Below are 24,334 nucleotides of genomic sequence, written 5' to 3'. Positions count from 1 at the left end.
AAATAGAACTGAAGGTCCTGGAAGGAGGGAGGGCCACGAATGAGAAGTCAAGGAAGAGCACAGTCCATGTAGATAACCTGTATCTAACTTTGGAAACTAGGAGGATAGTAGTACCATTTTCTGAGATCATGAAGACCTGGGGAGAAGAGGCAGGATGGGATAGACAGGACAAGGAAGAAAATCAGCTTAAACCTTAGACGTGCATATTCAAGGTAGATGCCGATGGGGCAGAAGGATATAGGGTCTTGAATATTCCCTTGGGGAGTCCTCAGTTAATTAGTGGTATTGACACCTGGGGGCATCGATGAGCATACAGCAAGAGAAGAGGGTCTAAACCACACCATGAAGAACTCAACATTCTCAAGTCTTGTCAAGAAGAAAATGCCAGAAAAGGATCAAGGCATGACTAGCAGGGAAGGGAAAGCCAAGTCAGGAGGTAATTTCGAGAAGAGAATGGAAAACTGTTCTTAAAGCTTTTCAGAGCTCCAGTAAGATGGGAATGTATCCACTGGAAGCAGTGACATGATGATCTTGAATGACCCTGACAAAGAAGAGTGATGGAAAAAAAGATAGCAAACTATAACACGCAGAAGAGTAAGTGAGTAATAAAGAGGCTGCCGTAGATACGGATAATATTTTAGAAATTTTGCTTAGAAAGGAATAGAGAATGGATAAGAGATGGATAGGGACACAAGGGTCTAGAAAGGGTTTTTGGTTTTTAACATGAGGGCACCAGAGCATCAATTCCCTCATTCCTTCAGTCACCCAGAACACCATCCTCGTGGAGCTTCCAATCTCCTGGGGGCAGAAACAATGAACACACTGACTTCAGGTGGAAATAACTGCTTGGAAGATGAGCAAGGGTGGTTAGGAAGGCAACAAGTAACAGTGATATTTTAAATAGGTGACCCAGGGATGCCAGCTCTGCGTAAGTGACATGCAAGTGAGAAAACTGGATAAAGTGCAGGAGCAAGTATCCTAGGTGAGGAAGAAGGTGGAGGTATGAGAAGGCGGAACCCAGATGAAAACATTGGCCCCTGCAGTGGGGTGGTGGTGAGAAGTCCAGGGGCAGCAGGAGGCCAGCACGCCTGGAACAGAGTGAGAAACAGGCAGACCAGGAAGAAATAAGGATAAAGAGGGGGCATGGGCCTTCATAGCAAAGAGTTTTGGGTTTGGATTTTTTTTAATGATTTTTATTTATTTATTTTACTTGCATTACAATTCTTAATACACCATTATACAATAATGTATCATATCTCTGATGATATATAAGGTATATTGACACCAAATTCACATCTTCATACATGTATTTTGTATAATGATGAGGGTCTCCTTTCACCATCCATGCTATTCCCTTTCTCCCTCCCTTTCCCTCCTACCCCTATTCCCTATCTACAGGTAATCTTCCTCCCTTGCTCCCTCCCAACCCCATTTTGAGTCACCCCCCTTATATCAGAGAAGACATTCGACATTTGTTTCTTTGGGACTGGCTAACTTCACTTAGCATAATCTTCTCTAATGCCATCCATTTCCCTGCAAATGCCATGATCTTATTCTTTTTATTGCTGAGTAATATTCCATTGTGTATAAATGCCACTTTTATTATCCATTCATCCACTGAAGGACATCTAGGTTGGCTCCACAGTTTAGCTATTGTGAATTGTGCTGCTATAAACATTGATGTGGCTGTGTCCCTGTAATATGCTGTTTTTAGGTCCTTTGGGTATAGTCCGAGGAGAGGGATAGCTGGGTCAAATGGTGGCTCCATTCCCAGTTTTCCAAGGAATCTCCATACTGCTTTCCAAATTGGCTGCACGAATTTGAGGTCCCACCAGCAATGTATGAGTGTACCTTTTTCCCAGCATCCTCTCCAGCACTTGTTGTTGTTTGACTTCATAATGGCTGCCAATCCTTCTGGAGTGAGATGGTATTTTAGAGTAGTTTTAATTTGCATTTCTCTGATTGGCTAGAGATGATGAGCATTTTTTCGTATATTTGTTGATTGATTGTATATCCTCTTCTGAGAAGTGTCTGTTCAGGTCCTTGGCCCATTTATTGATTGGATTATTTGGGGTTTTTTGGTGCTTATCTTGTTCAGCTCTTTATATACCCTAGAGATTAGAGTTCTATCTGATATGTGAGGGGTAAAAATTTGTTCCCAGGATATAGGCCCCCTATTCACCTCACATATTATTTCTTTTGCTGAGAAAAAACTTTTTAGTTTTAATTCATCCCATATGTTGATTCTTGGTTTTAATTCTTGTGTTATAGGCGTCTTATTAAGGAAGCTGGGGCCTAGCCCCACGTGATGGAGATTAGGTCCTACTTTTTCTTCTATTAGATGCAGAGTCTCTGGTTTAATCCCTAGATCCTTGATCCATTTTGAGTTAACTTTTGTGCATGGTGAGAGAGAGGGATTAAATTTCATTTTGTTGTATATGGATTTCCAGTTTTCCCAACACCATTTGTTGAAGATGCTCTCCTTTCTCCAGTGAATGGTTTTGGCACCTTTAATATAAGGTAGTTGTAATTTTGTGGGTTAGTTTCTGTGTCCTCCATCCTGTACCATTGGTCTACTAGCCTGTTTTGGTGCCAGTACCATGCTGTTTTTATTATTATTGCTCTGTAGTATAGTTTAAGGTCTGGTATAGCAATACCACCTATTTCACTCTTCCTGCTTAGAATTGCTTTAGCTATTCTGGGTCTCTCATTTTTCCAGATGAATTTCATGATTGTTTTTTCTATTTCTATGAAGAATGCCATTGGGATTTTGATTGGAATTGCATTGAACCTGAATAGTGCTTTTGGTAGTATGGTCATTTTAATAATATTAAGTCTGCCTATCCATGAGCAAGGTAGATCTTTCCATCTTCTAAGGTCTTCTTCTATTTATCTCTTTAGGGTTCTATAGTTTTTATTGTAAAGATCTTTCACCTCTTTTGTTAGGTTGATTCCCAAGGTTTTGTTTTTGTTTTTAGGATATTGTGAATGGGGTAGTTTTCTTCATTTCCTTTTCAGAGGATTTGTCACTGATATACAGAAATGCCTTTGATTTATGGGTGTTGATTTTATATCCTGCCACTTTGCTGAATTCATTTATTAGTTCTAGAAGTTTCTTGGTAGAGTTTTTTGGGTCTTCTAGGTATAGAATCATATCATCAGCAAATAATGCTAGTTTAAATTCTTCTTTTCCTATAGTTATTCCTTTAATTTCTTTTGTCTAATTGCTCTGGCCAGTGTTTCAAGAACTATATTGAATAGTAGTGGTGAGAGAGGGCATCCCTGTCTTGTTCCAGATTTTAGAGGGAATGCTGAAGGCATTAGAATGACACTGGCCTGAGGCTTAGCATAGATAGCTTTTACAATGTTGAGGTAAGTTCCTGTGATCCCTTTTTTTTCCTAGCGTTTTGAACATAAAAGGATGCTGTATTTTGTCAAATGCTTTTTCTGCGTGTATCAAGATGATCAGATGGTTCTTATCTTTAAGTCTATTGATGTGATGAATTACATTTATTGATTTCCATATGTTGAACCAATCTTGCATCCCGGGGATGAATCCCACTTGATCATGGTGCACAATCTTTTTGATATGTTTTTGTATCCGATTTGCCAGAATTTTATTGAGGATTTTTGCATCTATATTCATTAGAGATATTGGTCTGAAGTTTTCTTTCTTTGAGATGTCTTTGGTTTTGGAATCAGGGAGATATTGGCCTTGTAGAATGAATTTGGAAGTACTCCCTCTTTTTCTATTTCCTAAAATAGATTGTAGAGTATTGGAATTAGTTCTTCTTTAAAGGTCTTTTAAAACTCTACTATATATCTGTCTGGTCCTGGGCTTTTCTTGGTTGGTAATCTTTTGATGGCTTCTTCTATTTCCTCGCTTGATATTGGTCTGTTTAAGTTGTGTATATCTTCCTGACTCAATCTGGGAAGATCACATGAATTACAGAATTTATCAATGCCTTCACTATCTTCTATTTTATTAGAGTGTAAAATAGAAGATAGTGAAAATAATTTCTAATTATCTTCTGTATTTCTGTAGTGTCTGTTATGATATTGCCTTTTTCATCCCATATGCTAGTAATTTGGGTTCTCTCTCTTCTTCTCTTTGTTAGCAATGGCTAAGGGTCTGTCAATCTTATTTTTTTTTTCAAAGAACCAACTTTTACTGATTTTTTATTTTGATTTTTTCAATTGATTGATATTTATTTTGATTTTTTCAGTTGTTTCTCTTGTTTCGATTTCATTGATTTCAGTTCTGATTTTAATTATTTCTTGCCTTCTACTGCATTTTCTGCTGATTTGTTCTTCTTTTTCTAAGGCTTTGAGATGTAGTGAGGTCACTTATTTGTTGGCTTTTTCTTCTTTTAAGGAATGAACTCCATGCAATGAATTTTCCTCTTAGTACTGCTTTCATAGTGTCCCAGAGATTTCGATATGTTGTGTCTAAGTTTTCATTTACCTCTAAGAATTTTTAAATTTCCTCCTTGATGTCTTCTGTAACCCATCTGTATTCAATAGCATATTGTTCATTCTCCATGTGATGCAGGAATTTTTCTTCCTTATTTTATCATTGATTTCCAATTTCATTCCATTATGATCAGATAAAATGCATGGTAGCATCTCTACTCCTTTGTATTTGCTAAGAGTTGCCCTGTAACATAATATATGATCTATTTTTGAGAAGAATCCACATGCTGCTGAGAAAAAATTGTATCTGCTTGATATTGGTTGATATATTCTATATATATCAAAGAAGTCTAAGTTATTAATTGTGTTATTGAGTTCTAGTTCTTTATTCAACTTTTGTTTGGAAGATCTGTCCAGTGGTGAGAGGTGTGTGAAAATCACCCATGATTATTGTGTTGTGGTCTATTTGACTCTTGAACTTGAGAAGGGTTTGTTTGATGTACATAGCTGCACCACTGCTTGGGGCATATATATTAATTAGTGTTATGCCTTGTTGGTGTATGGTTCCCTTGAGCAGTATGTAGTGTCCTTCTTTATCCCTTTTGATTAACTTTGGCTTGAAGTGTATTTTATTTGTTATGAGTATGGACACCCCTGCTTGCTTCTGAGGTCCATGTGAATGGTACGATTTTTCCTAAACTTTCACCTTCAGTCTGTGTATGTCTTTTCCTATCAGATGAGTCTCCTATAGGCAGCATATTGTTGGATTTTTTTTTAATCCAGTCTACTAGACTATGTCTTTTGATTGGTGAATTTAAGCCATTAACATTTAGGGTTACTATTGAGATATGGCTTGTATTTCCAGCCATATTTTTTTTATTTAACTTGATTTGTTTTTCCTCTTTGATCAGTTTTTCCTTTACTGTACTATCTCCCACTGTTGGTTTTCATTGTTATTTTTCATTTCCTCTTCATGTAATGTTTTGCCAAGGATGTTTTGAAGCAACAGTTTTCTAGGTGCAAATTCTTTTAACTTTTGTTTATTGTGGAAGGTTTTTAGTTCATCTTCAAACCTGAAGCTTAATTTTGCTGACTTCAAGATTCTTGGTTGGAACCCATTATCTTTCAGCATTTGAAATATGTTGTTCCAGGATCTTCTAGCTTTCAGAGTCTGTGTTGAAAGATCAGCCGTTAACCTAATGGGTTTACCCCTAAATGTAAACTGCTTCCTTTCTCTTGTGGCTTTTAAAATTCTCTCCTTGTTCTGTATGTTGGGCATCTTCATTATAATGTGTCTTGGTGTGGATCTCTTGTGATTTTGCACATTCGGCATCCTGTAGGCTTCTAGGATTTGGATTTCTATTTCATTCTTCCTGTCTGGGAAGTTTTCTAATATTATTTCATTGAACAGATTGCTCATTCCTTTGGTTTGGACCTCTATACTTTCCTGTATCCCAATAACTCTTAGATTTGGACTCTTTATGCTATCCCATATTTCTTGGATGTTCTGCTCGTGGTTTCTTATCAGTCTCACTGTGCTGTCTACATTCTTTTCGAGATGATATACTTTGTCTTCATTGTCTGATGTTCTATCTTCTTTGTCTTCGTTGTCTGATGTTCTATCTTCTAAGTGTTCTACTCTGCTGGTGATATTCTCATTTGAGTTTTTAATTTGGTTTTGTTATTTCCTTCACTTCCAGGATTTCTGTTTGGTTTTTTATATATATATATAACCTCTATCTCCCTGTAGAGTTAATCTTTTGCTTCTTGGATTTATTTATGTAATTCGTTGTCGAAGATCTTTCATTGCCTGCATTTGCTGTCTAAAGTCTTCCTTGAGACTCCAGATCATCTGAAACATGTATATCCTGAAATCTTTATCTGACATTCCTTCTGCTGCAGATGTTACCTCTTCTTATGTTGAGTTGTCCTGCATCGTTTGTGGTCCTTTCTTTCCTTGTCTTTTCATATTGCTCACGTTTCTTTCCAGCTCTATGTGACTGTTATGTTCATATTTTTCCCCTAAATAAATTTACATTGCTCTTGTATAGTTCCAAAATCTCTCTGATCAGCTGCAGAACCGCAGTGGTAGCCACGCCCACTGATAGATGGCGAGTAAGGTTTTCCAAGATGGATTCCGTCTGTTTCCCGCGTAGGGTGTTTGGTGCGGTGGGGAGGTGCTGGGGTTACCTTGTGCTGTGTTCAGAGCTTGTTCAGAGCAAAGCCTCTGCATTCTGTGCCGCCTGTGCCATGCCAGACAACTTTCTGTCTGCCTAGGGTTTGGATTCTTTATGTTGTTTGCATAGAAACCACCAAGACAGTAAAAAGGTATAAAAGAGAAGTATCACTGTGGCTGTTGTGCAAACTAGAGACCATGAGGTGCATGAATGGAGGCAGAAAGATGGTTTAAGATGTGACCACAGACCAGAAATTGGTGCCACCAATATGGAAAGCAGTATAGAGATTCCTTGGAAATCTGGAAATGGAACCACCATTTGACTCAGCTATTCCTCTCCTCGGACTGTACCCAAAGGACTTAAAAACAGCATACTACAGGGACATAGCCACATCAATGTTTATAGCAGCACAATTCACAATAGCTAAACTGTGGAGCCAACCTAGATGTCCTTCAGTGGATGAATGGATAAAAAACATTGGCATTTATACACAATGGAATTTTACTCAGCATTAAAAGAGAATAAAATCATGGCATCTGCAGGTAAATGGATGAAGCTGGAGAAGATAATGCTAAGTGAAGTTAGCCAATCCCAAAAAAACAATGTTTTCTCTGATATAAGGAGGCTGACTCATAGTGGGGTAGGGAGGGGGAGCATGGGAGAAATAGATGAATTCTAGATAGGGAAGAGGGGTTGGAGGGAAACAGAAGAGGCAGGGGATTAGCAAGGATGGTGGAATGTGATGGACATCATTATCCAAAGTACATGTATGAAGACACACATTGGGTGTCAACATACTTTATATAAAGAGATATGAAAAATTGTGGTACATTTGTGTAATAAGAATTGTAATGCATTCTGCTGTCATTTTTTTTAATCAATAAAAAAATGATGTGACCACAAAAGTTACAGCAGTTGCAGGGGCTCAAATTTAGGTGTAGGAGCAAGGATTAGGAAAACCTGGATTTGGGATAGAAGCTAATGAAGAGAATATGAGAGGTGAGAGGCACGGATCATTGTGGCTCCAGGTTTGGGATACGAACAAGTAAGTGGACACAATGTTGGGATAAACAATAGAACAAGTTGAGGTTCAGAAAACAAGCCAAGAATTTGTTTTAAAACATGTAAAGTTTGGGAAGTGAATCAAATAACCAAGTGAAGAGGTGAGCAGGCAGGTGCAAAGCAAGGTGGAGGTATGAAGTAGAAACAGGTAGGCGGAAGTTGTCACCAGACAGATGGTATGCAAGGCTCAGGATGACCAGGATCCCCTAAGGAACAAGTTGAGATGGGGAAGAGGCCAGTGACCTAAGTCCTGGGCACTCCAAAATTTAGAAGCCAGAAGAAGAAAATAAACTAGAAAGCAAGTGAGTTTTGAGCAAAAACTCAAGATGAAGTTGCATCGTGGAGCCAGGGAAAGAAACCCAGGAAGGAACCATGCCCAGAGCTACTGAGATAAGCATGAGCTCCATGGGAAAGTGCCAGGAGCCTGTGTGATTCATGACAAACGAAAGTGCTCTGCCATATCGTCCCTCACACATAAGTGCACTTAGACTACTTAATGATCTGAGCAGCGGCTCTGTTCATTAGCACCATGGCTCGGCTTCAAAGGTGCCTGGTCCCTGGGCATCCTCCTGCAACACGAAAGGCTCGAATGGGCAGGCTTTGCAAATGGGAAGTGATTAGCACTTGCAGCAAAGAGAACCAGGTTTGTGAGGGCAGGACAGAACCACTCTAGAGGCTTCTACATTTTTTTTAACCCAGAGCCTGAGAGAAGAAAATGAATAGCAATTGAGTCATTATTGTTCATGTTTCACTCATGAGGAAACTGAGGCACCAAGAGGTTACATGACTCACCCAAGACCATACAGCAAGTGAATGAAAGCACCAAGATCCTCAAACCCAGGAATCTCATGGAAAAGAGCAAATTACTGACCATTTTGCTTTGCTGCCTTTCCCAAACCAAATGCATAGTATTAGTGTCAGATCACAAAATTCTATGACAAGCTGACTTTTTAACCAAAAATGGCCATTCTTCCTTCCCTTTTAAAATATTTGATTGTTAAATAAAGACTGAATATATTCAAGGTATGTTATGTGACTTCATTATACACAGTGTAATGATTAACACATCCGTCACCACTCATCCTATATCTTAGATCCCCAGAACTTACTCACCTGTAACTTAAATGTTACATCCTTTGACCATATCTCTTTGTTTTCCTTCCTCCTAATCCCTGGAAACCATTATTCTACTTTTTACTTCTCTGAGTTTGACTTTTTTAGATTCCATACATAAGTGAGATCATGCAGTATCGGTCATTGTCTGGCTTATTTAACATAATATCTTCTAGATTTGTCCATGCTGTTAAAATTGGCAGGATTTCCTTCTTTTTATGGGTGAATAAAAAACTAAGTGCCACAATTTCTTTCTTCATTCATCATTAATGGACACATATTGTTTCCATATTTTTTCTATTGTGAATAATTCTGCAATGAACATAGGGGTAAAGATACCTCTTCAATATCTTGATTTCATTTCCTTTGGATATACAGCCAGAAATGGGGTTGCTAGATCATATAGTCTTACTTTTAGCATATATATATTTTTTAGGAACCTCCATACTGTTTTCCATAATGGCTGGACAATTTATATTCCCACCACCAGTGTACAAGCTTTCCTTTTCCTCCACACCCTACCAACACTTGTTACCTCTTATCAACTTAGTGATATGAACACTAAGAGAAGCTAAAAGCCAGTCCTTTCACCAGCATGATAAAGTCAATAACATCTCTTTTGGAGACTTCTCCACTCTCATGCCATAGAGGCCAAAGAGACAAGAACACTGGTTCTGTTTCTTGGTAAACAGGTGCATATACATCTAGTCACTTGAAAAAACTGATGTCAAAAAGTCCTAACTTGAAGGGCAATTATAAAGATTTGATGGCACAATATAAATAGAAGCACTGAACACAAGCCCTGCATACTTAATACACCCTTCTTTCCCTTCTCTTTTAGAATGTCCTGCTGAGCCTTGGAAGTTAGAATAATAGAAGGGGTTACTCATCAATAGCTTTTTCGGTTTGTTCAAGTTTTCATCCAGAAAGGAGAAGAAACAAAGTCTGGAAGGAGGTGGTTCTTCAAAATTTCATGTTATTTTTAAAACGTAACAAAAATTTTGTATATTTACAGAATAATAAGAATTGTTTAATATAAAAGGTTTTACATTTACCTCCAACTAAATTACTTTGCTTTTTCCTGAAATTTTTAGAAATATTTTTCCCAACATATGGTGGCTTCATTTCCACACTACCACTTACCTGGGATATGACAACACTTAACAATGCATGAACTTGTGAGGTCTTACTAAGGTTGAAAAGTGGTTTCATACATTTTGGCCATTATTCTCTCATGTCTACAACATCTTAACATCTTGGGAGTTACTACACAACAGCCCAGTCTGCTGTCTTGATTCCAAAAAAATTTAAACTATGAGTTTTCCATCCAAAAAAACCATTACTTTCTATCACACCTATATGGAGCCTCCTGACCACCTGTATGCCAAAGAAACATAATCTGCAATCTTGCTTCCCAAGATGAATGTGTTACAGTTAGAAGAGTAACATAAATGCTACAAATATGGAAATGTTTTTCCAGTAAAAAGACATTGATCAAGAATGATTCTAAGTGAAATGGAATGACAGAAGTAAACAGACTGATTATTTTATCATTTGAAAAGACTTGAATGTATTAATTCAAAGAAGCCAAAGCCCTACTACAGAATATGGCTGCTCACAATGTATTTAGTATAATTAGGAAGATAATTTAGCCCTTAAAACATATTTTAATGAACTAGCATTATTTTCATCAGACACTGTTTGTCTTCTGGTAGTGCCATGTTCTCCCTTTCATTATGTGAACATATTTATGTTTTTCAAAGATCCCTAGATGCTGTAAGCACCTTGAGCAACATGTGAAGTCACTGGAATCTTATTTTCATTATTTTGTCATCAAAATCTCTTTACCAAACATTTTTTTTTTTTTTTTTACCAAAACTCTCTCTCTAAAGGCAGGATGGGAAGTGCATGTTTATGGATCCTGACATACAGCAGGCCACAGACAAGTAGGAAATAAATTTTTCTTTCAGATGCTAGCATACACCAATTAATTATTTTTAGCAAGTCGTGTGGACTAACCAATGAACTAAAAGTTAGAGTTTTAACAAAGATTTTTTGGGACCCTAATACACACCAGCTAGTTGCAGACAGATAAGAAAAACTGGGCCTATCCTCCCAAAAAGGTAAGTAAAGGTGCTGTTCAAACACAAAACAAATGATTCTTACCCTGGCTGGATGGGAGGAGCTTATGAGGAGTCAGAAAGGGCCTCTTGGAGGCAGGATCATCACCTGAAGGATGAGGAGGCATCAATAAATATAATAGACAAACATAAGGGATGGTGTTAGGCAGCAGAAAGATCAGTAGGAGGCATCAGACCGGAGTCCCAGGACTGCCTCTACAACAAGTAGGGTCTTACCTGGACCATGCCACCCGACCTTTCTAGGTCTCCTTTTTCCTTATGTATGACATGGAATGGTTAGATCAGTCAGTGGCATCACAACTTTGGGAGCTTTGTAAAAGTACTATCTTTTCCAGAAATGTGGTTTTAATTGGTGGATATCGGTGTTGTTTTTTTTTTTTTTTAAATATATTTTTTTAGTTGTAGATGAACACGATATCTTTATTTATTTTTATATGGTGCTGAAGATCAAACCCAGTGCCTCACATTTGTGAGGCAAGCACTGCACCACTGAGCAGTAAGTGTTCCTTTTAAAGCCTCTCCAGATAGAGGCAGAAGGATTGCAAAATCAAGGCCAGCCTTGGACAACTTGGCAAGACCCTGTCTCAAAAGAGTTGGATATATAACTCAGAGGTAGAGTGCCCCTGGGTTCAATACCCAGTGCTAAAAAACCAAACAAACAGGATCTGCAGATGATTCCAATCTGCAGCCAGGGCTGAGAATCATTGGATGAGATGATCTCTCAAGTCCCTGATATCTTAGGTCTATGGTTCTCTATCCTTGGTGCACAGTAACATCCTCTGTGGAATTTGAAAGAGCCCAGCGTAAACTGCACTCCACACAATAAAACCAGAAGAATTTCCGGGGGTAGGGTTAAAGCATCTATACTATTAAAAGTTCCCAGGCTGATTCAAAGCTGCACCCAATGTTGACAATCACTATTCCAGATACTGTTAAAACTTCAGTTTCCTATTACAGACAATGAAGGATGGAAAAAGAAAAGCTTGTAAGTTTCTCCCTCATTATTCCTGTGTCAAGTTAAAAAGAGAACTGAATGCCAGTGGCCACTGTTGAATTTTAAATGGGATTAACAACACAGTAGGTTGATTTTGGATGTGTGCACCATTCATGTTGATGCATGACAGGTCACAAATGTCCATCCAAAATGCTCTCAACTCTAAATTTAAAAGTCAGTGGAATACTTCCATAAAATGACTCCATGGTGTGTTCTGTGCACTACTTAGTTAGAATTTGATTTGCATGGTTGACTGTAATATGAACATTACATTCTTTACCCCGGAGGTTACTTAAATCCACTTATTAGGCAATGGCGAACTAAACAAACAGTAATTAGAAACTCTGCAGACTACCTTTTAAATCTGTTGCTAAATTATATTTTTCCTGCACCAAAGCCCATACACACAGCATGTCCACAAGCATCACAAAACCAAAGCCCAAGAAATATTTATTTTAATATTAATATTAATAAGGGCATAAGCTACCTCTGGGCCTTCACACACTTCCCTGGGATTCTGCAGGGAAATAAGCACTGCCTTAGAAGAGGACCATTCATTACTGGTATTTCTCACATCTGGGTAAATAAAGTACTGCCCACATGTGGTTAGAAATCCCAGGTGAAAATGAATTCTCCACGGGCCTGGAAATGAAGAACACCGCTGATAGACTGCCTCATTTCCTGAAATGAGTCAGAAATGAAACTAATTCTTCAGAAAAAGAACATCTGCACTGTGGCACAGCTTATAGAATAATACCAGATGATACCTGTGGCTAAGAGGCTGGGCCTGGGGAAGAAGGAGGACTTGGAAGGGGACTGAAGCTATGAACCACACTTAATTTCACAGCAGCATGGTTAGCTTGGAGGGTCTGCAAATTCAATGAGCGGGGAAGGCATCCTGGTCTCCATTGTAAATCTTGATTAGCAGTACCACTGCTCACATTCCATTAGAGAGCTGGCCCCTGGCCAAAGGGAAGCAGCAGCCAGAAAGGATTCATGTGCCCTCGTGGACATGGAGACAGCAATTCTTACAAGAAAAACTATTTTACTTAACTAAAAATAAGCTATATCTGTTAATTATTCAGACAGACCCTTCTTCCTGAGCAGGACTTCAGATTAGAGATGACCTCATGCCACCAAGGAAAGACCCTTTCTTCATAAGGCACGGGGAGGGAAGGAATAGGCATATGGTCAGATACTAGGGGTATCAGACTGAAATACCTTTCACAATTCTAGTAAAGACCAAAAAAGAGGAGGCTGGAAAACAGACCATTTTCACCTAAATCAGAGGATGGTTGATTTTATTAGGTGGCTTATCACTATTCTTTCCATCTTGGGTTTTTAAAAGGAATTCAACTGCACTGTTTGTAGTGGCACAGAGGGGTGAACACAGAAACAACCTAAATGCCCACTAATAGGTGACTAGTTGAGTTAGAATCTGATGCATACATGATGGACAGTATGCAGCCCTCTGTAACACCAGTGTACAAAGACAGAGCTGTATTTCTATGATACATTAACACATGGGGAAAAAAGAAATCACACCTGGCTTCTGAATAATACACATTTCTGTAAATCTTTTTAAAGAAGTTGCCCAGTGTTGGAGAGGGTTAGGAGAAAGTATCATTTTTCCTTTAAAACCTTTCAATACAGTTTGAATTATCTTTTCATGTACCTGGCTCCTCCCCTTTATAATAATAGACATTAACTTATTAGAGGGCTATTTTTAGTTTCTTCTGTATACTAGTCTCTTCATATATAATTTAAAGCAAATCAATGCTATTTTAAATAGGTGTTATGGAATTATGCCTCCCCAAAATTCATGTTGCAGTCCTGCCTGTCCCTCTGGATGTGACTGTATTTGAAGACAGGGCCTTGGAAGTGATGATTAAGTTAAAATAAGGCTATTGAGGTGGGGCCTGATCCAATCAGACTGGTTGGTGTCTTCATAAAAGGAGGAAACTGGACCATGGAAAGGGACACTGAGGGCATAGGCACCCTGAGGAAAGACCAGGTGGGGACACAGAGGAAATAGCTACCTGCAAGCGCAGGAGGTGCCTCAGAAGAGACCAAATGTACTGATACCTTGACCTTGGCCTTCCAGCCTCCAAGAGGCACCAAGAGGTTACGTGACTCACCCGAGACCACACAGCAAACAGCTGTTGTTTAATGGCCCTGTCTATGATATTCTGTTATGGCAGTCCCAGAAAACTAATGCAATGGATAAGTAACTGTAACAGCGGTCCACTTTATGCTTTGGAGATAACCCTTGCTGCTCTGCCACTACAACTTATTTTTTAAATGGACATGTGTCTTTCTCTTCCTCTCTCCCTGCTCTTCCTCCCTAATCTCTCCCCCTCTCTAATCTCAGGGGAAACAGGATTACCTTTCTTCCCCATCCTAGGCAGATTTGTCTGTCCTTGAGTACACACTCACCATGGGCATCATATAATCCAGACTTTGGGGATAGTAACAGAAGACCTCAGAAATGACTCCCAAATTAACAAGTAAATTACAACTCCAGACAGAGAACACATGGAATGTAACCTTTGAGTACCTCTTTAAAAGCCCCCAATTCCTGTGATTCTGATGGGCAGAATCACAGCCTTTTTGACAGGAGTCCCCTGCATTTCTTCTCGGCTAGCAAAGTAATAAACCTTCTTTTTCCTTTATCTCAAAACCGTGCCCTCGTTATTGGATTGACATGGGGGACAATGACCGAGCTTTCGAGAACACAACTACACAAACGCAATTCAACTAACACCATGTAGAGACAAGCACTCCTAAAATTCTTCAGGGAGTCAAAAACCCACTCTGACAGTCACAGTGCTGCTGGTCCCATTTGGCAGGGGAAGAAATTGGGGCTCATGGTGCTTTGACTTAATCAGGTTCACTTATTAACACAACCAGAGTCAGGACTGCAACAAATTTCTATTTCCTATTTTCTATTCCTCATTCAGGACTGTTTCTACACGTGCCACTTGTCTTTTATGGCATTTTAAATAAATCCCACTATTCAAAGGACCAGAGCCTGAGTCACTTATTGATGACTTTTTAAGGTTTTGCTTATTTTCAAAAGGCTTTTGTCTGTGCTGATAACTAATGAAAAAGAAGATGTCAGAGTAATATTGATTTTAAAATGTAATATTAATTTTAAAAAGATGACGACTTCCCACCAGGGTTAAAAAAAATATCTAGAAAACAAATGATACATCATGTTTGTATGTCAATCTAATTTTTTAGACTTTAATATATGTGGTCTCAGACCACAATGCAATATATTAGAAGAGATATGGTAATCCAAGGCTTAAATTTATTTATGTAATTTTATGAAATTCTTACAAATTAGTCAATCTTTTCTTTAAAAACAGGAGTTCAGAGAGCTCAGACTTTGCTGGTAGTCTTTAAACTATGAAAATAATCTATAAACTTATAGTCTTTAGCCTATAAATGACCTTTAAATGTTTTAAGATCCAGTCACCTTAAAGATCAAAACCTGAAAGTTAGTATTTGTTACAATCCATCCAAGATGCAGGCATTCAGAGAAAAGTAGGATCACTTTTGCCTTGCTTGAAGGAAAAGTTTTGCTGAGAGCATGGGGTCCAAGCTAATCTGGAATTAGATACAGGAAGTTTAAGTGGTTTTATGTCCAGGTTTGTCTTATCACTTTACAAATTTTCTGAAGGCAAGAACTGTATTCCTAAACTACTAACAGGGTACCTGACAAATAGTGAGCATCTGTCAATGCCAGGACAGGGGAAGCCGGTGGGAAAAAAACACACAGTATGTTCACCTGAGGGTAAGTCTGTACTACGGGTTCTTGTAAGGAATTTGTATAAGATTAACGTTCTATAGGTTGGCCCTGATTTCTTTAAAGTTTGGGCTTTATCCCTACGCATTTCAGAGTCCAAGAAGGTGTTTCTGGAGGAGAATATTACTAGGGTGCAGAATGAACTAGAGGTGACAGGAAAATGACAAAAAAATTGAGGTTATCAGAAGGCTAACTGAACATTCATTTGAAGAAAGCTTACTAATCTGTAAAATGGGCATCATACTACCCATCTTCATAGGGCTATTGTGAATATTAAATGGGATAAGGAAGGCCAAATACATAACATGAAGCCTAACAATAAGCACTTAAGAAAATGTCTTGCTCTTATTATCACTTGTTATTATTCCACACTGCAAGATATAGAAAACAAGTGTGCAATACAGAGCCATGGTCTATGTCCCTTCAAGGCCTCCTCAAGTCCATTAAACAGAGAATAGCAATGACGCCTGTCTTTTTAGACGAGTGAAGTGTGCTGTATTTATTCATTAGTTCTCCAGAACTTAATGCATTATTATACCAAATCCAAGACAGGATGAAGAGATGCCTCAAATTATCTTTAAAAAATCAAGGTACTCCAAAATCAATTTTAAGTTGCTTTTATATAAAACTAACTATACCATCTAATGCAAATCAGTTTTGAAACACTAAATTACTTGACTCAGCTATAAATTCAGGATAACCATTTTCATAATGAAAATGCCAATGCCTTTTTAATTAAGAATGGAATTGCCAACATAAGAGAAATGAGGAATCATTCCTTTCACTTTGAATGAAAAGGCCCAATAACACTGAATTGTATTGAGATTCTGATTACCAGGAATCGTTGAGAATCTAAGCTACAGGATTTTCCAATTGCATAACAATCACTCAGTATTGGGGCTCTCAGCCTCAGACCAAATTTGGTGCCAAAAGAACTGAAGTTCTTTTTCCTGATTTTTTTTTTTTTTTTTTTTTTTAAATCAAGGGGCCTATGGTCCTAGGTTTGGTGTCACTCTGTGGCTAGGAAGTGCATTGAAAGAACAGCACTCTGACACCAAGCAATGCTAACCATTTTTTGTAAATGTGACCTCAGAAGGAAATTTTACTATACATTTTTAAAGTATATATAAATTAACACAAATGTACACATGTGTATTCAAGGAAAAGCTTTACAGAGTATTATCTATTATCCATTGTGAAATTAATAAATCAGAGGTCTGTGTTGATATTCTGCTCTCAATGTTAATGATCTATTTAAGAACCATTTAATCTTTGGTTCAAGACCAGGGTCCCACATTTACTATGTCACTGGAGGATTCTTAAAATAAGTACAAAATTCAACAAAATTACCCAAAGGGATTGAATGAGAAAGACATAACAGATTACTTTTTTGCCAGAGTCAACAGAAACTTCCCAGTAAACAAAGAGACCAAGATGAAGAGAGCAGTTGGCAGTCAAACAAATTAGTAGGCTAAGAACAAAGAACAGGGAATGCAAACTCACCAGTATAATTTGCTGACTGCTGATAGACATCAGCCAAGACACATGTGTATTCAACACCAAAAACAAGTAACATCTTAGAAGCAAACAGCAGAGAAGAAAGTTAGAAGTAAAAAGTGGGAAGAAAGGAATTCCTTTAAGGAGAGATAAAGACAACATACAGCAGGTGACAGGATAACTAAGTTTATCTTTGAGAAGTAATGTTAGAGGTGGTTTTGGGTTTTTGCAGTTTTCTGTATTTTCCAAAATTTCTACAATGACTCATATATATAACACTTTCAGTTGGAAAAAGATGCCACACAACAGTAGTCAGTGATAGGAAAGTTTAGTTATCAGCAGGTTAAATCCAGGTCAAAATCATTCACCTTGTTATACACTTGATGCACAAGGACAGCATACCATTTGTGCTTCCTTTTCCTGGAGAGAGAGTCCCAAGGCATGCCACTTGAGTCAAAATTTTCCCTTTATTATATTGAAACTTCTCTTTTATTTGTGCTATGCCAGAAAGTATACATTTCAGATTAGATGCACCAAAAATATGTTCTGTCCAAGCCGGGAAGCAGTAATTGATAGATGTGTTGGACGTACAAGTGCCCACCTGGATCGCATTCACAGCTGTTTTCAAGATATCTACTCTGCCTCAGCAAACACCAGGTTCATCATATTTGTGATATTTATGGGTAAACTAGAAGCAAGGATTTCCAAGTCACAGACTCAGTTTAATGTCAGACAGACTGATGACTGCCACTAACCATCCATGTCATCATGAGCACTCCTGACCTCAATGTCTTCTCAAACAAATGGGGATAAGAATAACTATGTCATGAGTCTTAAACAGGATGATATTTGCAAAATCAGAAATGGAGAATCCAGAGTGTTGACAACAGGAATTCAATCCCTATCATTAGCTACCTTCCTTTTCCCTCTTTAGATCAAGTGTTTAATCCAGAAAAGCAACAGTGAAGCGCTAAAAATAACCCACTATCTATAATTAATAAAGTTATCAAGATAGGAGTATGGGAAAATATTCTACACTCCTCTAATTTGTTCCTCAGAAGCCCTCACCATAAGGTTCAAGGCAGTTTTCCAATTCTTTGTTCCTCAATGACAGAGGAATCAGAATTTTCTGTGTCCCTAATATGCCTTGAAATTATGAAGTCACTCTTCAATTTGTAGTTCAACATTCCCATTTTAAATCTTGCATTCTTTTTAATATATTTATGGGACCTCAGAGCCCTCTGCAAGTTCCCTCCATGTTCTACTAGCTAGAATCCCTCAGAGCAGAGCTAAGCATAGAGCATATGATCATGCAACCCCTGTGTTCAACTTTGAAAAACACAACAGAGTATTATGCTTCTGAAGGTTACTCGACTCTGGGTGACTGATGGAATGCATGGCATTCCTGAGACAGATCCAAGTGTCACCTACAGGGCCCTCCAGGCCTGCTTAGCAAACTTTAGGCAAACTTTGCCTTGAGATTACCTACTTTGATTAGCAAACTGATAGTATCTCAAGTTGCAACAGATCAACACTGCACTGAGCCTCACCCCACTTTAAAGAGGTCCCCTTTCTTTGCAAAAGATCGACTCCCTGTCCTTGATTTTCCTTGAGTGAGTTACTAAATGAAGGATAGTGGAAATCTTCAGCTGTTTGGGATTTCCTTCATGCAGGTAAATGGTATGAACAGAACTCCACTACCCTCAGGCTGGAAAACACAAGTTTACTCTTTCAGTAAACATGTACATGAGCTCAGTACTAAATACTTCAAGAGTAAGCCACTCCTGCCTTATGGAAGGAAAAATATAAACAATCTGTCACAGTGCAATAAGTTCTAGAACACGGGTATACAGAGGGTTATTCCGGCTGCACACAGAGTAGAGGAGGAGGATGCAGAACTTGCCTGGGCAGGATTCTAAGAGCTACGTAATTCACACATCTCTTTACCCGCTGCTGGGGAATGAATGAGCTGACCTACAGAGTCTCTGGAGGCTTAAAGCTTTTGCAGTCTTTTAATGAAGTCTATTTAATATCATTGCCATTGAACCTTGGTTACTGTACTTGCTTTCCTGTTCTCTTCACATAGTCACCTCCTCAGTTTATTTTCAGAATAAAACATATGGTGCTTCCATCCTCTCTCCAGTCTTTCAACCTCATAATGTTTCCTGCCCTGGAGAGCTGCTTTCACTACCAGCGAAAGAACACGATAATGGCTTCATTGGAGCAAATAAAGAGGCAGAAATGAGCCTGCTTGCTGAAAGGAACTGGAAAAGGGTGTATGGAGCCATTATCAGAAGCCCCATTGTGACCAGGCCCTTGGTGGCTCCAGCTGGTGAGTTCCTGCCCAGCAGTTGCCCAGGTTCATCCCTGCCAATCACAGCTGGAAACAGTTTATCTTTAAATCATTTTCTGCCCCCTGCTCCTGGCCTCACCCATTTCTAGTGGCTTACTTGTCAAACAGTGGTTCTTAATCTTTCCTAGATCATGCCATCTTTGGCAAAATCTGGTGAAATCCAAGGACCCTCTCCCCAGAAAAATTCTCAAAAGCACAAAACACAACTTCTGGGAACAACAACAACAAAAACCTAAACCCATGCACAACATGCACAAATACCAAGAGGGGACAATACTGTTCAGCTCAAATATTTTTGATCTTCTACCATGTGCCAAGCAACCAGGAAATCCCACCTCAAATTCAGCTCCTCCTCATCCCGAATGTCACACCTCTCTCCTAGACCCTGCCTTTGTTCCTTGGAAGGCCTCTGCAGGGAGCACTTGTACCCCAGTTATCTGCCCAGGAAACAGCTATCCAGTAGTTCAAGCATCACCTCTTGAAGGAAAATCATGAAAACATTGTAAGCCTATCCCCCAACTCCCAAAACAAACTGATTGCTTCCTTCCTTCTGCCCCACGGCACTCCGTAGGTGCCTGTAGTAGAGGTCCTACAACATTCATCACTCCCATGTAGTTACAAGCCTTTCTCCTTCAGTTAAACTACACACAACCAGAAGGGCATAAGCTGTAACTTTTATATCCAACTTCTAGTAAAGTCTCCATCCTGGGAAAAAAAAACATTTTATTGGAGGAAACAGACACAAATCAGATACTTTTTTTTTTAATATTCATTTTTCAGTTCTCGGTGGACACAACATCTTTGTTTGTATGTGGTGCTGAGGATCAAACCTCGGGCCGCACGCATGCCAAGCGAGCGCACTACCGCTTGAGCCACATCCCCAGCCCCACAAATCAGATACGTTTAATATAGGCATCCTGATGCTTAACCTGATGGAATGAGCACTTACAATAAATCTAGGAGTGATAGTAAATCAGACAAAAGTGAGGTAGACAGTCCAGGGGACAGCAAGACAGTCTGTGCAGGGAATTCAGTACTTCAGGCTTTGTAGTGATCAAAAGATAGGCAGAGAGAAAGCATAAGGGATGAAGAGAGAGAACTAAAGAGGGATGAGGTGAAAGGGGGCAATGAGTAGGGTGCAGTGGAACTTGGATTTATTCCACAGAGGTGAGAAGTTCCTGATTTCACCCCACTTTTTCACTTAGAAAGGTACCAAATGATTACGGTAGAAAATGAAAATACAAACAAAAAAACAAAACCCCAAATATGTAACCTCATCCTATGGAGACAAACACTGTTAATCTTTTTGATCTTTATGTTATTTAACCATGATCATGGTTGTGCTTTGATTTTGTTAAAATGTATTAAGCCTTTACAAGGCTAGATACTGTGCTGAATAAACTATATGCCTTAAATAATTTAATCCTCAAAATGATTCTTAATAATTCCCAGTTATTTATTGTAATTCATTTTTAAGAAGAGGACATAGTGAAGCAGGGAGGGAGACCAACTATCCAATACCACACAGCTAATAAGTAGCAGAAAAGAGATTTCACTTTAGAAGAAGCTTCAAAACTTCTGGGATTTATTTATTTATTTATTTTTGCTTTTTGTTTTTTATCTTGGTTCTTCTCACTTGCTTAATTTGTAAGATATATGAATCAGTTTTTCCAATATTCTCTGAAAAATATCTTTGGGATCTTGACTAGCAGTAGAATAATCCTGGAAAAATGGACTTTACTATGTTGTCTTCTCATAGAAGAGCACAGAAAACCCATGGCATTTATTTCGGTCTTCCCACAGTCCTGGCAATGTTTATAGTTTTCCTCATTGAAGGCCTGTAAATTTAGGAGGGTGAAACATGCAGAAACATGCTTTGGACAGAAAAATCTAGTGACAGTATGGAGGAGGATAGATCTGAGAAGACTGGAAGGAGGAAATGCAAACTAAGAAGTGGTCACAGATAATGCAAGACACAAAACCCTAGAGCCCTGGCAGAGACAGCTGGGAGGACAGGAGAATGACTCAGAAAACAGAGGGCAGAATTTAGAGGATGTGGTATCAGCTGATGTGGGGCAAAAAGAGGAAGCAGTGTGGCATGAGGAGGAGAGGAAGTAGGGGAGTCTGGGTGAAGAGTGAATGCCTTCAGGCAAAGAAAAATGGAAGGGATACATTTTCCAGTGTTCCTGAGGGAGAGGGATAATGATGTCAGCTGTGAACATTAAATTATGGAACACATTCCAGAAGCATACTTTCTACCAGGTGCCTTCCTAAGTACTGGGGATCAGGGCAAACCAGAAGTCACAGGACAGGTGGAATGGGGTAAGAGTAAAATGGAGGTGAAGGTTCTAAGTTCCAGGAACAGGGCAGAACTGATGAACTGCAAGTGTGAATGAGATCGTCCCAGGAAAACAGGCACAGTAGAGGGAGAAGAGGACCAAGGTTAGCACTTAAATTAAAAATGTTTTAAAGTTGGGCACAGTGGTGCAGGCCTGTAATCCTAGTGGCTCGGGAAGCTGAGGCAGGAGAATCACAAGTTCAAAGCCAGCCTCAGTAACTTAGTGATGCCCTAAGCAACTCAGCAAGACTGTCTCAAAATTTTTTTAAAAAAATTAAAAAGGCTAAAAGATGTGGCTCAGTGGTTAAGCACCCCTGAATTCAGTCCCTGATACTAAAAAGAAAGTGTTTTAAATGGAGCAGAGGAAGCAGAAGAGCCAAGAGAAACCAGATCTCAAAGGCCAAGAGAAGAGAAGGACTTGAGCCCAGACTGCCCTTGGACCTCTCAGAAAGAATGATTTCCTTTTTATAATTCGGAGGTCACTCGACCAATTTTAAACATTAAACAAAATCACATAAAAAGTTCATGATGAGGGTAAGAATTTACATCTCCTGGCTGTCTCTCAGAGCTTTATCCACCGGCCATGTGGAGTTGATGATTAATATTCAATAGGAAGTAAATTTATAATCATGTGCCTGACATTCAAATGTGAAAAGAAATGTTTTCTGCTCAGTACACCAATACATTAACATATCTCTAATCTAAAATACATTTATGCATAATTTTATACATTTTATAAATTTCCTGGCAAGAATGACAATAGAACAATATATTTTCACTGCTATACGAAACAAAAAAGAGGAAAGAATGGTTCAGTTAATCAAGGAATTTAATAAGCTTTATAATAAATATCAAACAGTCATTACTTGGGCTATATAAAGGGTGGATGAGGTCAAAAGATGATTATACTAGTAAGAGTTTGTGCCCATATTTATTCTCTGTCAGTTACTTACATTTGCATAAGTTTCCTCTATTCATGAATTTTTTTGACTACATTAGGATGCAAGAAATCAAATTTGTTTCTTCTGATTTATATATGGGCAGTAATAATAACATTTTGTAATGATTAATAGGAATAACAATCAAATAAATGCCTTTCTTGGGTACCAATGCAATGACAGACAGACAGATATGGAAATAAATTATCTGAACTGCCTTAGGTAAATGGGGTTGGGAAAGCTAGGGAAGACCGGAATCTAAAATAATTATTGTGGCAGTGCTTGATGAAGTCAGAGAAAGCAAAACAAGGTGAATTCTTCATCTTTTGTCATCTTTATTCACAGTGTGTATGTGTATGCACATGTGTACACTCAATTTAATGGCAACCTGATTGTAAGAAGAGATGCAGTAACTTCAGGATTATAGTGGGGAAACTTAGGACCAGACGGAGATGCAAGAACCATTCATCTGGGGAGCTGACAGAGTCACAATTTCCCTCTTCATAACTGCTGCCATTACAATATGTGTTCTAGGGCTGGTCCATTAACTATTATGGTAGAAACTAGTGAGGACCAACCAGTTTGGGGTGAATAAAAAGTGTTTTTTCTCAATAAAACAAAAAAGACTTTGAGATGATTCTTCCTAAAGTAAGAAGTCTTTGATTCTCCACTGACTTTAAGAATAATGTCCATGGAGGAATGCCCACTACAACCTCTTCTAGAGATAGTCCTGCTTTTATCAGAGCAAAGAGTTCCAAGGCAGGAGGTGGGCTACTGCAATGGGGGCTCACCTTGTATGAGTGTATTCAAAGGTGACCAAAATTAAGCACTGCCAACAGGTTAAACAATCAGTACCAGAACAATAAAAAGAGGAAGAAGAGAACGGGAATAAATGAATAAATGATAGGAAACAAGTTGCTATGAAATTAAAAATCCTCATCAGGACTTGAAAATTTATGGTAACAATTTCTTAGGTTTTATAATGCAAAAGATATTTACCTCTGTATCCACAATTGCAATTAAAAAAAAAAAAAAAACCCAGTTTCTAAGCAGGTACAGTGGTGCACACCTATAATCCCAGCAACTTAGGAAGCTAAGGCAGGAGGATAGCAAGTTAGGGCCAGCCTCAGCAACTGAGCAGGACTCTTTCTCAAAATAAAAATAAAAAGGGTTAGGAATGTAGCTCAGTGGTAAAGTGCACCTGGGATCAATCCCTAGTACCTCAAAACAAAAGTACTAGCTCCTTTTCAGGCTATTATAAAATGAGAGTTTAAAATTTAAACCCAATCTTAAATGTGGTTATTTTCAAATGTGATTATTTCATGGCTGCCATTCAGATAAAAACATTGAATAAGACAATAGAATCAGGAAATTTTGCTTTTATGCATTTAAATATATCGAGTTTATTTGCTGATAAAAGAACTTAGTCATAGTGCATATTTCTACTTAATTTTCAACTGGTAACTAGGTCTAATTTTTTATATTTGTAATTTTGGA

At 38.5% G+C, this 24,334-nt stretch overlaps 1 protein-coding gene across 2 annotated transcripts in view; it reads right to left on the bottom strand.

Moving 5' to 3' along the window:
• The window catches only part of Ano6 (anoctamin 6), a 201,842-nt gene that overhangs the window by 142,038 nt on the left and 35,470 nt on the right, over positions 1-24,334 (bottom strand). Inside the window, exon 2 of one of the 2 annotated variants that reach the window (XM_046435890.2) lies at positions 10,932-10,994. The exons of the other annotated variant lie outside the window; for it this stretch is intronic. Coding sequence (XP_046291846.1) covers positions 10,932-10,994 — 63 coding nt within the window. The remainder of the gene's footprint in view (positions 1-10,931; positions 10,995-24,334) is intronic. 2 annotated transcript variants of the gene reach the window in all.

This window comes from Marmota monax, unplaced genomic scaffold (assembly GCF_021218885.2).
Source record: "Marmota monax isolate L192 unplaced genomic scaffold, Marmota_monax_Labrador192_F-V1.1 WCK01_AAM20220418_F8-fsc00012, whole genome shotgun sequence".
Taxonomy (NCBI): Eukaryota; Metazoa; Chordata; class Mammalia; order Rodentia; family Sciuridae; genus Marmota; species Marmota monax.
This window is presented reverse-complemented; position numbering and strand designations above follow the sequence as displayed.